Raw genomic sequence first — 12,720 nt, forward strand, 5'->3', positions numbered from 1 at the left:
AATGTCGCTGCATCTCCCAAAACCTTCGCGGAGGCCGTCGTGAGACACCTCAAGGTTACCAAAGAGGATGTGTGTCGATATAAAGTAGATGTCTCCTAGTGACCTGTCCACCTTCATGGAAAGAAAAGGATGAACAATGACCTAGGAGGACAACTCCTCGGGAGGATGTACAATAGGTCACATGTGGCTTGAGTGCTGTGGGCCTACACTCACCCTCCCTTCTCTACAGATACAGAGATACAGATACTCTTCCAAAAGTTTTGATAAATATTCTCGTTATGAAAAACGCATTTTGTTTCTTCACGAAGAAAGTGGCAGTGACACGACTTCTGCGATCTTCAGAAAAGGAAAAAGACTTTTGTAAAAGCACTTGAGAAACTCCCAGATTTCGATCAAATTGTTATAGCATTTGGAAAAGAAAACTGCCCGGTTCAATAATTATTCGACAATGCAGCGCGAACCTTGTTCTTAATCAATAATGCACCAAAATCTGAGGACATTATCGATCGATCGTCTTCGTGTTAACAAAACTGAATAAACCTGTGCAGTTATCAAATGGTCCACCAACTAGAGCAGCAGCTCACCAACATTTTAACCGTGTTTATTATCAAGTTCAGATTTTGTTAGGGCATGATTCAGAACTCCACGATTGAGGTTAGATAATGCGTGATGCATTCCTGGAACCTGTTATGGCAATTAATCTACTAGTTCTGGAGGAATTGCTTAACACTGCAACTGCAAAAATGGTTGTTGTTCGCAATGTGGATGCATGAAAGCATGGTTGCAGTGCTCATTAGCTTGCGGCCAGTGTAATGGGCAAGCTTGTTTCAATGTTTCACGGAACTTTTGATCCCGAAATCCTTGAAGAACTGGAGAGAAATGTTGTTGAAAATGAGAACACAGAGGAATTTGAAATTTCACAGCGACTGGAAGACCATGATGAAGAATAAGAAGATAATTGAAATCAGAACTTGCAGTTCTTATTATTATTAAGTTTTTTCAATTTCAACTTTTATAATTGTATGAAATGTTATTTTTAATGAAAACGATTAGGAAGTAATTAATATAAATAAAATCTGAATTGAAAAATAATTAAGGTATTCTCCTCTATAACTTAGTAGGTGTTATTAAATAAATAGATACTGAATTATTAAAAACTAATAAATTTAACGTAATGGTTGATAAAAAAATGTAAATTATTCAAAATTCCATATTTATCAATAATTTATATGGCGTTTTTCTAATCGGGACTACAGGTTGACCTTGAATGATACTCTAAATAGTTAAACACTGTGCGTGCTCTCCCTATATCTCAAAAATGGTTCAAGATATAAAAAAAATGTTTAAACAAAAATTGTAGATAATTTAATCCTCTACACTCTACAATATTTAAGGCGAATACAAATAACATTAAACCCATTGGAAATGAGATATTGTAATGATTGTGTAAAAAATCAATTTTCTGACCTTGAACCTTGGAATATCTGTAGTCACGGATAAGTAGGTTATTAGACAAGTTTTAAGGTGTCAAAATAAAGGTTCTAACAAGTTTATAGCTGACTATATCTCATTCTTAGGTGAAACCCTTAATATTCCTGGTGTATAGAGATGAAAATGACGTTTGTGTTGTGGATGTACTATCACCGAAAACTGTCCATTAATGTGCGGTCGTGAAAAATATCTTATCGTCACTTCAGAACCAAACTACGCATATTTTTACACAATCGTATGATCTTCAGCGAGCCTCAATTAAACTATTGAGAATATTTGTTCACATATGGAATGAATGAGTCACCTGCTCAGAATTCATCAGGAAACGCCGGTTTCTCCCTATAAATAGAGTCATGAATTATGCAAGTCGTTTTGAAGAAAACAATTATGACGTATAAAATTTCAGAACGTTAGATAAATACACCTTCGATATGTAATCCAGATCACTTTTTCCTTTTACCGATTCTCAGGGAGACAACCCTACTTGTTGACCAAGAGACCAGATAAACTTCAGTTAATCTCAGGTGATCGAATCGAACAGATCGACCTCTTAAAAAACTGAAACACTTTCGATTTCAAGTGAGGTGCTTGGGCAGAGCACACGCGATTCGTGAACTACCGAGTGGTCACGCAATGAAGAATAGTTGTTGAACAGTTCGAGAATTAATTTTGCAAAATGAGACTATTGGGTGTCATCATTTTGGCTGTTTTTGGGAGCGCGCTTGCCAAAGATTGCCCCAGCAGAAAATCGAATTCGAAACTGTTTTGCTACTTTAGCAAACTGACTGAAATCGATGGTTGCTACTGTTCCCATGTTATCCTGCCGGCTAACTCAGATGTCAAGTCTGTTGAAAGGGCCAGACAACAAATGAAAGGGATGAAGATTCTCATCACCGTGAACGAGTTCAATCAGGTATGCAGCAATAATAGTATTAAATTCAGCCAGAGAATAGAAGCTTTAAATTATGATTATATGGACCCGTTACTTGATGGAAATTAATAACACTATATATGATAATAATTGCATGCTTTTACCACTTTAAATTCATCACAAGACGCGTTTCATGACACTGTACCTTCATCAATTTAATTTATACTTAGTGTGAAAACTATGTAATTGTTATCATGGAAAGTATAAAGTTTTGAGTTCGAATTGAAAAGTGTCCATTTTTGTAAGATATTTTGGCTTTTCACAGAAAATAGTGAGAAAACTTCCAAAGGAAAAAAGAAAGCAATAATATCAAAATGAACTCTTCACAAAGATGTGTTGATCATACATACCAAGTTGCTTTCTTCCTTCCTTTGAAGGTTTTCCTACAATTTTTTATATTGAGATTGGGGTGTAGTAAGTCAAAAACGTTTTTTCCCAAAATTTTTGAAGTATTTTGGACGCTTGGAGATTCTACTTCTCGTTTCGGTCATTCATTTATTATTTTTCAGACTTAATTAAGTTAGGTCATCATGAATAGAATACAACCACTCAGGTTGGAATGGGACATGATAATTTTTTCAGAAACAATCATGTACAGGGTGAGTCAACAAGATTCCTTCGGTCCATTGCTAACAGGGAAAATAATTTTTCAAATTGCTCAAATTTTCCGCAGTTATTTCGAAAAATACTATTTTTTTAAAATTATTTTCTGATATACTGGGTGATTCAGCCGAGCGTGGCCAACCAAAGTTATATTTTTTCAAATAGAACATCCAGTACCTGAATACGTCATTCGATTCCATATTTTTTTAGCTCTATAAAGAATTTCTGTCTTCGAATTTCCATTGTGGCATTGCCAAGTTATTCCAGAAAAACCTTTTTTGCAGACAATATTTTTTTAATTCATCACCCGCATGTCAAAAGCAATTAAGGAATAGTTAGTTAACATCACTATGGTAATTTCTGAAATTTCAACTTTCGAAAACAATAAATAGGATGCTCGGTGAAACCGGTCAAGTTTCATTCGTTTTCAAACAGACAGAATTCAACTCTTTCGAGTGGAACACCCTGTATTTTTTCATATGTATGAAATATTTCAACATGTCACTACATTTTTTATCAGAGTTATGTTAACGAGAAACAGATATTTTACAAATCATAGTTTTATTTATTTACGTTCACTTACTCAAAAAATTTTTCAGAATGAACTATAACGCCTAAATTTTTTATTGAATAGAGGAGTCCAAAAGATGTTCAGAATGGCGACCATTTTCTGCAACACATAATTTCAGTCTTTTTTCAAACAAATTCTCTACACGTTTCAGCATATCCTCTGGGATTTTCCTGTGATTCTCTAGTGATTCTTCGTTTCATGTCTTCTATAGATGTTGGAGGAGTTTGGTAGATAATCCATTTGATATACCTCCATAAAAAAAACTATTTTGGTCAGGTCAGGTGATCTGGGTGGCCACGCCAAAGGCCCACCCCTACCTATCCATATTTGATTGAAATGATCATTGAGGTATTTCCTTACCTCAGTTTTAAAATGTGATGGTGCACTTTCTTGTTGTAGCCACGTTCTGAGTCTTGTTTCATATGGAACCCCGTCCAATAAATTCTAAAACTCATGCCGAAGAAATCTCACATATTTTTTTCTAGTGAGATGCCCATCCAAAAAATACGGACCGATAACTCTTTAATAATATAAAATATATATAAATGTATAAGAGGTTTCTTTTTAGAACTGTTCATACGATTTTTGGGCTGACTTCCAGCTGCAGTTCAATCTTTCTGGTACTATTCGAAGGATCTTTTTCTATCGAATCAAATATAGTTTCTTCTAGTTCAGGCGTTGTTAGAGTTTCTGTTCATCCTCAACCTGCACTTTTATTAAAACTCCCAGTTTCACATTTCAGCGTTACTAAAATTATTCGTGATGGAATCACTACTACTTGACAACTCTGACTTTTACTGGTATGACAACACTATCACTGTCAGCTGGTCTCCAAAGCAGGTGTTCAAGATATACGAAGGGGCTTCAATTTTTTTTTCTCGAAAACGAAGCTAGATATGAAGAAGTCACAAGCGTTGAAAAAGTTTTATTTTTAATTGGTTATTCTGAAAAAATAAAAAAATAACAGGTCAGTGGCCTACTTTATTTTCTTAATATAGTTGACTGTGGTGCCCACTGAGACTCCATTGGACCTAATAATTTCAATCTAGTTAGGGCTTCAGGGCTTTCAACTTCATCGCCCTGAATCCCTGAAACAAAGCTACTCAGCTAGGACATATGTTTATGAGAACTTTTTTTGAAATGACCTAACGAATCACCCTCTGAAGTTTCGTACCGTAGTTAGAAAACACCCTGCATATCAATACCTACATATAATGTGGACCCTACATATACCCTACATACACATTACAGGTCACTGTTACAAATTGTTTAAAATTTATAAGCTTCTGAATACAGGAATTGACGAATTGAGTTTTGTCGCAAACAAGTATTCCGTTTCCGTTCTAAAGATATTGCTGTTATTTGTATCGTCAATTTTACTTTTCAACAGTTCATTTTTTAATTGAGGCAGTAGATTTCGAAGAATGAGTTTATAAAGAAAATCTACCAGAAAGCAAATATTATGTATTTTTCACTTTTGAACACTGTGTATTTGGAACTATTACTTATTACAATTTAGTACTTAGAATTTGATGCTTGTAATGATGAAATGAATGCCAATTTTCCAATTGTCAATATCATTTCAGCTCTCAAAAGTAAGAGGTGAGCAATGTGAGCATTCTATATTTCTTATATGGAACCACTTGAGGTTACATAAAAGTATCAATTCGAATCATTGCTAACAACATCTTGACTGAGAAAAGTGATTGGAAACTTCCATAAAATATTAAATATAATAAAAGCTGAAGCACCACACTCTATTCATATCCTACTGATAGGAGCTGGTAAAGGAAGGCTGAAAATGTATATGCTAATTTCAAGATTGTTATAAATATTCATTGTTCCCACGCCAATGAGTCATTCTTATGCGTTACGGGTGGGATATTGGGTAATATTGATATCAATCTTCCTAGATCAGTGGAAATAAATTACTAAAATTTTAAATATCAGTAATTTTAAAATTTTGGCTATAGATTCCGAATTTATTCCAGGGTTGTAACTCAATTGCACCAAGTTAGAACGGTTGAAATAATTTACGAAACATCGCTGAGTATAATAATCCATGAAAATGTTATCCTTGCTGAGTCGGGGCGGTAGAGTGACTCGGGTACAGCGGGGGGGGCTTTCATCGAAAACTCTGCCTGATCCATTCAACACAACAAAACAAATCACCACATTTTGTTCTACTTTTATAAGTCTTCAGAGAGGTCGCATTGGCACATGTCAATGGTCACATATGATACTGGTAATTATAAAGCTATTTGCGATAATGATCCTTATTGAAATGCATACGTTCGTTACCTTGAGCGTTTCATGTACTATAATTGCCCCTTACGATGTACAGTTCAAATGAATACCTTGAAAGTTATTGTAAACTCAAAATTATCTTGCGACAAAACCAATTCAAGAGGCCTCACATACCGACCTGACACGCATGATGAAAAAAGGTTGCAATTGCGTTAGTGTTATTTCACGTGAGTTTTGTTTCGATTCCCAGTTTGGTACAGGTCGAAGATGTACAGTTATTGAAATTTGTTTTGTTTCATTGAGAATAGTTTGGGAATCGTCCTCAAAGTGTTTCGCTTTTTTTAACTGATTCGGAACTATTGCAGAATGACGGTTATCAGACATTTCAGCGGGGTGTGATTGCGACTTCCATTTCACACATGCACATTATTAGATGTTTTTCGTTGTGTTGGGTATGAATGTGCAGTCCTTTTTGTTTACATAACCTCATTTTTCACCTATATTTCATCTAATATTTCTATTTTTATAATTGGAATAACATTTACGAAACAACTTAGAAATAATTGCATTTATATGTTTTGTTTATTTATTTGTGACAACTATCACAGAACTCATCTGTAACGTGGCTAGTGTTCTACTACTTGATTCTGCATCAATTCGGATCGGTGCTCTAACACTTCAAAATCCAGTACCAAAACAAACCTGTTGTGATTATTTAGGTTATGGTCACATTGCCATTTTATGTTGTCTTCAGATAGATAGGTACAGACCTGCTTCGGTATTAAGTTTTATAGTTGTAAATATTATTTTATTTGAGTTGTTTTCAACTAAGGTCATTGAGAAAGAAGCTGGTTCTGGTCGCTAGTACATGATAATGATCGAGAATATCTCTGTTGACTGTTTTGGTAAGAAATATGACAATTCATTTTCCCCTGACAACAAAAAATTATGAAAGCATATGACAAATTTTTAGTGAAATGAAAAATCGGGTGAAAAATAAAGAGGTTCAAAGGATTTATTAGAATTGTTTTTTATTTCTTGAATCTCAATGATGGGCAAAAGAAGTTACTACTTTGACAAATTATATGTTTTTTCATCTCTATTACTAATAAAGTTACCACTGGTGCCACTAAATTTGCATAACACTGTAGAAATATTTTCGTTGAAATTTCGTGAATGAAAATCCCTTCTAACCAGATTTTTTTCTTATTGTCCATACAAATGTTCGTACATAATGAACGAAAGTTCATTAGATATAATTACCATAAAGTCTATCATCAGACGTGAAGCAATCACTATTATAATTTAGAAGTAAAACGCCCCCGACATGCTCAAATATAAGATTTATGAGTAACACTGCGTTGGTGAAAAAAAAATTCGTCCTTCATGCATCATGTATTGAAATCACATCAAGTTCTGCCGATCATCTTTATTAGAATGTCCAGATGTTGAATGCGAAATGAGTTATTTGAAAAATGAGTAAAAGCAAATCGAATGAAGAGTTTAGTGACCATGAGAATTTTAACAAAAAAACTAACATATACAAAAGTTTAAAATTCATTAACCCAACTCTCCTGACTAACATATGAGATTGACAGTATTTACAATGCTAATACACCAGGTGTATTTTGATAATGTGATATTTATACAGTGCGGAAGTAAGAAGCCCCTTTCAAAAGTCTCAAGTTTTCAAAGGAACAAAATATGAAGGTCATACAAAATTTACCACCATTTTAAGTACGTTTCTATTAGAAAGATGATAGTATCACTCATCGCCGAGAAGGCACTACCAACTTTTTTCAAGCGAAAAGGGGAATCTTGTGTATTCAATTTTCAATCCCATCAGGCATTGCTTCATTTCGAATCGACTTTAATCTCGAGTTAAAAGTTGAAATTTCGCAATTGAAATCGAAATTTCGAGTTATGAGAAAGTTGAAAGAGAAAGCATATATTTATTATTTCTGATATGAACCTGACAAAATGTACCAATAATCAGAAAAGTATTTTCAACATGAATGTTTTTCCTTTATTGGTCTACTTGGCATTCATCACGTTCTAACAAAATTTACGTGAAAATGCATTGTTTTCAGTTTTTTTTGGTGATAAATACAGGATGTTCCCTAACTACGGTACAAAACTTCAGAGGGTGATTCGTTAGGTCGTTTTGAGAAAAAAAGTTTTTATGAACATATTTTCAACGCTCTGAGATTCAGAGCGTTGAAGTTTAAAAAACGGTATTTATGAAATATCATAAATACATTTACAATGATTTGGTTGAAATTTGCTTCAGCGATTAGGGTTGGTGATGTCAAGATGCTGACGAGGAAGAACACCAAAATAAACTGAAGCCCGTTGTGTAAAAACCACATGTTGCCTATTACAAGTACCGGCACTTCTTCTAACGAAATGGGTAAATGATCTCGCAAAGAGCACGTGTAGAATTCACCTGTTAATCTTGCTGGTAGAAAAAAATTGGCCAATTAGGTGGTCACCAATGATTCCCATCCAAACGATCAGCAAAAATTGTTGCTGAAAATGACTTTCTCTAATAACTTGGGGATTTTCGTCGGCTCAAAAATGGTCATTGTGAAAGTTCATAATAGCATCTCGTGAAAAATTTGCTTCATTGGTAAATGAAATATTTCGTGAGAAATTATTATTTTGTGCCATCGTATGAATCAACCACCTGCAAAACATTATTCTTGGGTAAAAATCCTGAGGCAGTAGAGTTTGGACCCGCTGTACAGGAGGTTTCGTTTTAGAATTGTCCATACGGTTTTTGGGCTGACTTTCAGCTGCGGTGTAATCTTCCTGGTACTATTTGAAGGATCTTTTTCTATCGAATCAAGTATGGCTTCTTCTAGTTCAGACGTTGTTACAGTTGATGGATGACTAGTCTAACTTTCACTGATATGACAACTCTATCACTATCAACTGGTCTCCAAAACAGGTGTTCATGATATGCAAAGTGGCTTCAATTTTTTTTCTCGAAAACGAAGGTAGATATGAAGAAAACACAAGCGACAAAAAAGTTGTATTTTCAGTTGATTACCTTAAAAAAAATGAAAAAATATAACAAGAAGTCAGTGGCGTACTCTATTTTCTCAATATCGTTGGCTGAGACTCCACTGGACCTAATAATTTCAATCTAGTTAGTGCAAAATAAGCGCCTCATCACTTCAAATAATTGTAGCAATTCTCAACCAAATTGATCTGAGGATATTTATGATATTTTATAAATACCGTTTTTTTTTAACTTCAATGCCCTGAATCTCAGAAACAAAACAACTCCGGAAATATGTTCATGGGAACTTTTTTCTTAAAACGACCTAACGAATCACCCTCTGAAGTTTCGTACCAGCTAGGAGACAACCTGTATAATAGAGTTGTTTGTATAACTCGTCACCCAGAGGGCGCTATCTGACTTTTTGTTTAAATAGAAAAAGGTCCTGTCGTTTGATAGATATTCCTTTTCCTTGTAATACTGAGGCACTAAATGAACTAAACAGAATGAGAAGAATTGAGTAACAAATTAGAAACTGAAAACTTGAAAAAGTAAAAAACATTTTTTATATTCATCGGTTTTATTGAAAAAAGAAAGATAATAATGATGTAGATAATATACCGAAAACTAAAAAATAATTTGGAAGGTCCTAGGTAGCACTCATCACATCACTCTCCTCAGTAATATACCCAGGTAAATATGTGAATACTACGCCCAACGATTTTATTAATTTTACATCTGATCAATACGAAAGATTGCCGAGGAGAGTGGTGTGATGACTGCTATCTAGGACCTTCCGCATAATTTTTTAGTTTTAAGTACATTATCTATATCATCATCATCCTTTTTTTCAATAAAACCGTTCAACATAATTTTTTTACCTATTTTATCGATTCATATAATAATCTAATCTCCTTTTCTATTCATAAATGTAGAGATTGAACGGAAAAGTTGAAGTTTTTAAAAAAGTTTGGTCATTTCAATTATTTCTACACGACCACATTGCCACTTATTTTTCATTCTGTTAGTTTCATCACATCATTCAGACATAATTTCACTGAATTTCACACAATACAGGAGTGAAAAACATTGCTTCTCGAAATCAATACTTTTTCTTATAGAATAAACATCAATACAAGTTTATTCAAAACACTTCAATGTGAGATTTCAACTCGACAGTTTACAAAATAGTGTTACAAAACGCGTGTTTCGCTATACAATAGCGTCACAATACAAGTTTAGTTTCCTGTTTATTTTGGTAGATTCGTCTTTTGCATATCATGACAGAGAAGCTAAAGAATTTTGTTTTTCTATGTGCGCCAAAATGATTTTTTGCTTCCGAAAGCCTTATGTTTTTGTATTTTAAAAATGTTAAAATATTGACGAAAATGTTTTTCTGTGGTGGTAAAAATTGATTTCTCATTATCTCAATGTTGAAAAATAAATGTAAAAATAATTCGAAATCTACAGCCATTCTTAACAGTGACGATGACACAATAACTGTTCACAGTAAAAAACAACACAAACTTCAATATATTACAAAATGTCCCTTTTGTCATTTTACCACCTTATCAGTAAAGAAAAGAAAAAGTTAATGTTTCCAGTTGAATTTCTTTATTGGGTTTTTCCTTTGAATAGAACATTTTTTATTTTTGATAAACTGAAAGATGAGTATACAATACACATAAACGGTATATAGTGATCTACATTCTCTTGCATTTAAAAAATCCATTCCATTCCATTTTTCCTCAACTCCATCTTCACACATTAACAATAGTATAGATATAAATTGTGTAAATGATGGTTTCAAACTAGTTTAGCAAATTGAGGTAAATAAAATACTCTTTTATAACATTTCGATGCAGTAATTTATGGTCAAGACTTTTAAAGATCAATTGACCAGTTGCTCAACATTCTGAATACTCGTGGTAATCAATTTTGATAAATCTTGTCCCAAATAACTTTCGTTGCTGTGATATGTTATTCAATGCAAAATGTAAAACTTGAGACAGTTTATATAATGAGGACGGGAAATTCGATTCTGCCATTTAACACAGTATTTTCAAGAGGTGGATTCGCAATGGGTATTATCGAAAAATATGAATATATTATTCTTCTCATTGTGAATCCTTTCACGTCAATATCGGTTTTTAAAAGTTATTCCTCTATCAATCACTTTTTCCTTTTTCACCATGTCCTCAATCTTATTAGCTTCTCTTCAGTCTATTATATTTATTTGATATTTATATTTTAAAATTATTGTTTTCACTTTTCTTTCCTGGTTACATCATTCTGTTCTCATCGTCTGTGCATACCCTCCTTATTATTTCTTTTTTAAACGTTTTTATTTCTTTGTCTGTTTGGGTCAAATTTAGTAATTGACGTTTGACCCCATTTCTCTCAACAGATTAATCTGTTGATTGATGGGGAGAGTGGTGTGATGACTGCTACCTAGGATCTTCCGAATTATTATTGAGTTTTTAGTGCATTATCGACATTATTACTTTTTTTATTAAAACCGTTTATCATAGTTTTTTTTACTTATTTCATTCATTTTTATCGTCAATTTCATAGGTACGTAGAAAGATCAAAGGCGAGTGGGTCTATTCCAGGTCAGCTGATAAGAGTGAGAATCTGCCAAACACTGAGAAATAGTCCACTTCAAGACTTACAGATCATGGTACATTTTCGTCATTCTATTCAGGACCTGATCGAAGATCAGTCTGCTACAACATTACGTAGAAGAGAGAAACACAAAAGTGTGGTTTGGAAAATAGATCTCCTGTGACACAATTTGAGGAGGCGCCCTTCTGGATTATCCTCTACGGCAGTCATTTAGCCAATCTGAACAAATTTAATGTTGCAGATTCTGCTTCTGATGCTCAAGAATTCGATGTAAGGCAGATTGATGCAATAGGTACTCTGCTTTTGAGGAGGTGATCGAGTCGCTTTTTGGGCTGCACCATCTACCCTCTTGAGTTTGCTAACAGAATAAGGAGCTGAGGTCATTTACTCGACGTCTATCATCTCTGTAGTGTTACAGTCTAAAAATAACACTTCTTTTATACAATTCACTGTAATGTAAGATTGGTTGCAGAACAATATACTCTTTAACTTCGGTGAAAAGCGACATCGGCATGGGTGGCGGCGCTTCAATATGACATAATATAAAAACTACCTTTTTTATTTGGATTTGAATCGCTGGAGATCAAATACATTTGGGAAAACGTTCTCAGGAAGTTTACTCCACATGAACGCAATTCTCCAAATGGAGGAATTCCTTAAATAGTGCAGTTTGAGGTGTACTGAGTTGAACCTCAAAACGATAAGCAGCCACAGTTTCTCACGTATTTCTGATATGTACCGCTCTTCGTATAGAATCAAATGTGCCAAGTCATTTGAACACCTCCCGTGAAAGTATCTATAAGAGAGAGAGAGAAATCTCTAACCTTTCTTCGAGTATTTCAAGTTTTTGAGAAGCAACCTTTGCAATTCCAGCGACATTATTGTGCCAAGACATATTTGTGTCCATTTCAACCCCCATCAAACTTATCGAAGAAGAAAGCGGAATTGTCTGTCCTGACATTATTATATGCGGTTCTAAGACATCCATATTTTTCACCTGGTTACTTTCACCCAAATTCGGAATCACCTCTAGATCCTCATTAAGATATGTACCTCCTGCTGCCGGTGAAGATGTGCATCCGCAGCAGATGTTTTGGAATTCAGACGATACAAGTGTGTGATGGTGAATGTATTCGAGAGATATCCAGGAAACGTTCTTTCAAGAAGCTAGAGAGCCATACACAAAAATGATCTGACAAGCCATATCACCATAGTTTGGCCAGCAAAACCCTCATGTCAGACAATGTC

The 12,720-nt window shown here is 34.2% G+C and overlaps 1 protein-coding gene across 1 annotated transcript in view; it reads left to right on the top strand.

Annotated features, from left to right (window-relative positions):
- Positions 1-1,953: 1,953 nt before the first annotated feature.
- The window catches only part of LOC111509648 (uncharacterized), a 72,408-nt gene continuing 61,641 nt past the window's right edge, over positions 1,954-12,720 (top strand). Inside the window, exon 1 of the mRNA XM_074179927.1 lies at positions 1,954-2,404. Within this exon, the coding sequence (XP_074036028.1) occupies positions 2,168-2,404 (237 nt within the window). The 5' untranslated portion in view covers positions 1,954-2,167. The remainder of the gene's footprint in view (positions 2,405-12,720) is intronic.

The sequence above is a fragment of the Leptinotarsa decemlineata genome, unplaced genomic scaffold (assembly GCF_025532065.1).
Source record: "Leptinotarsa decemlineata unplaced genomic scaffold, Ldec_3_MD MMD2_tig00026282_RagTag_RagTag, whole genome shotgun sequence".
In the NCBI taxonomy this organism is placed as follows: Eukaryota; Metazoa; Arthropoda; class Insecta; order Coleoptera; family Chrysomelidae; genus Leptinotarsa; species Leptinotarsa decemlineata.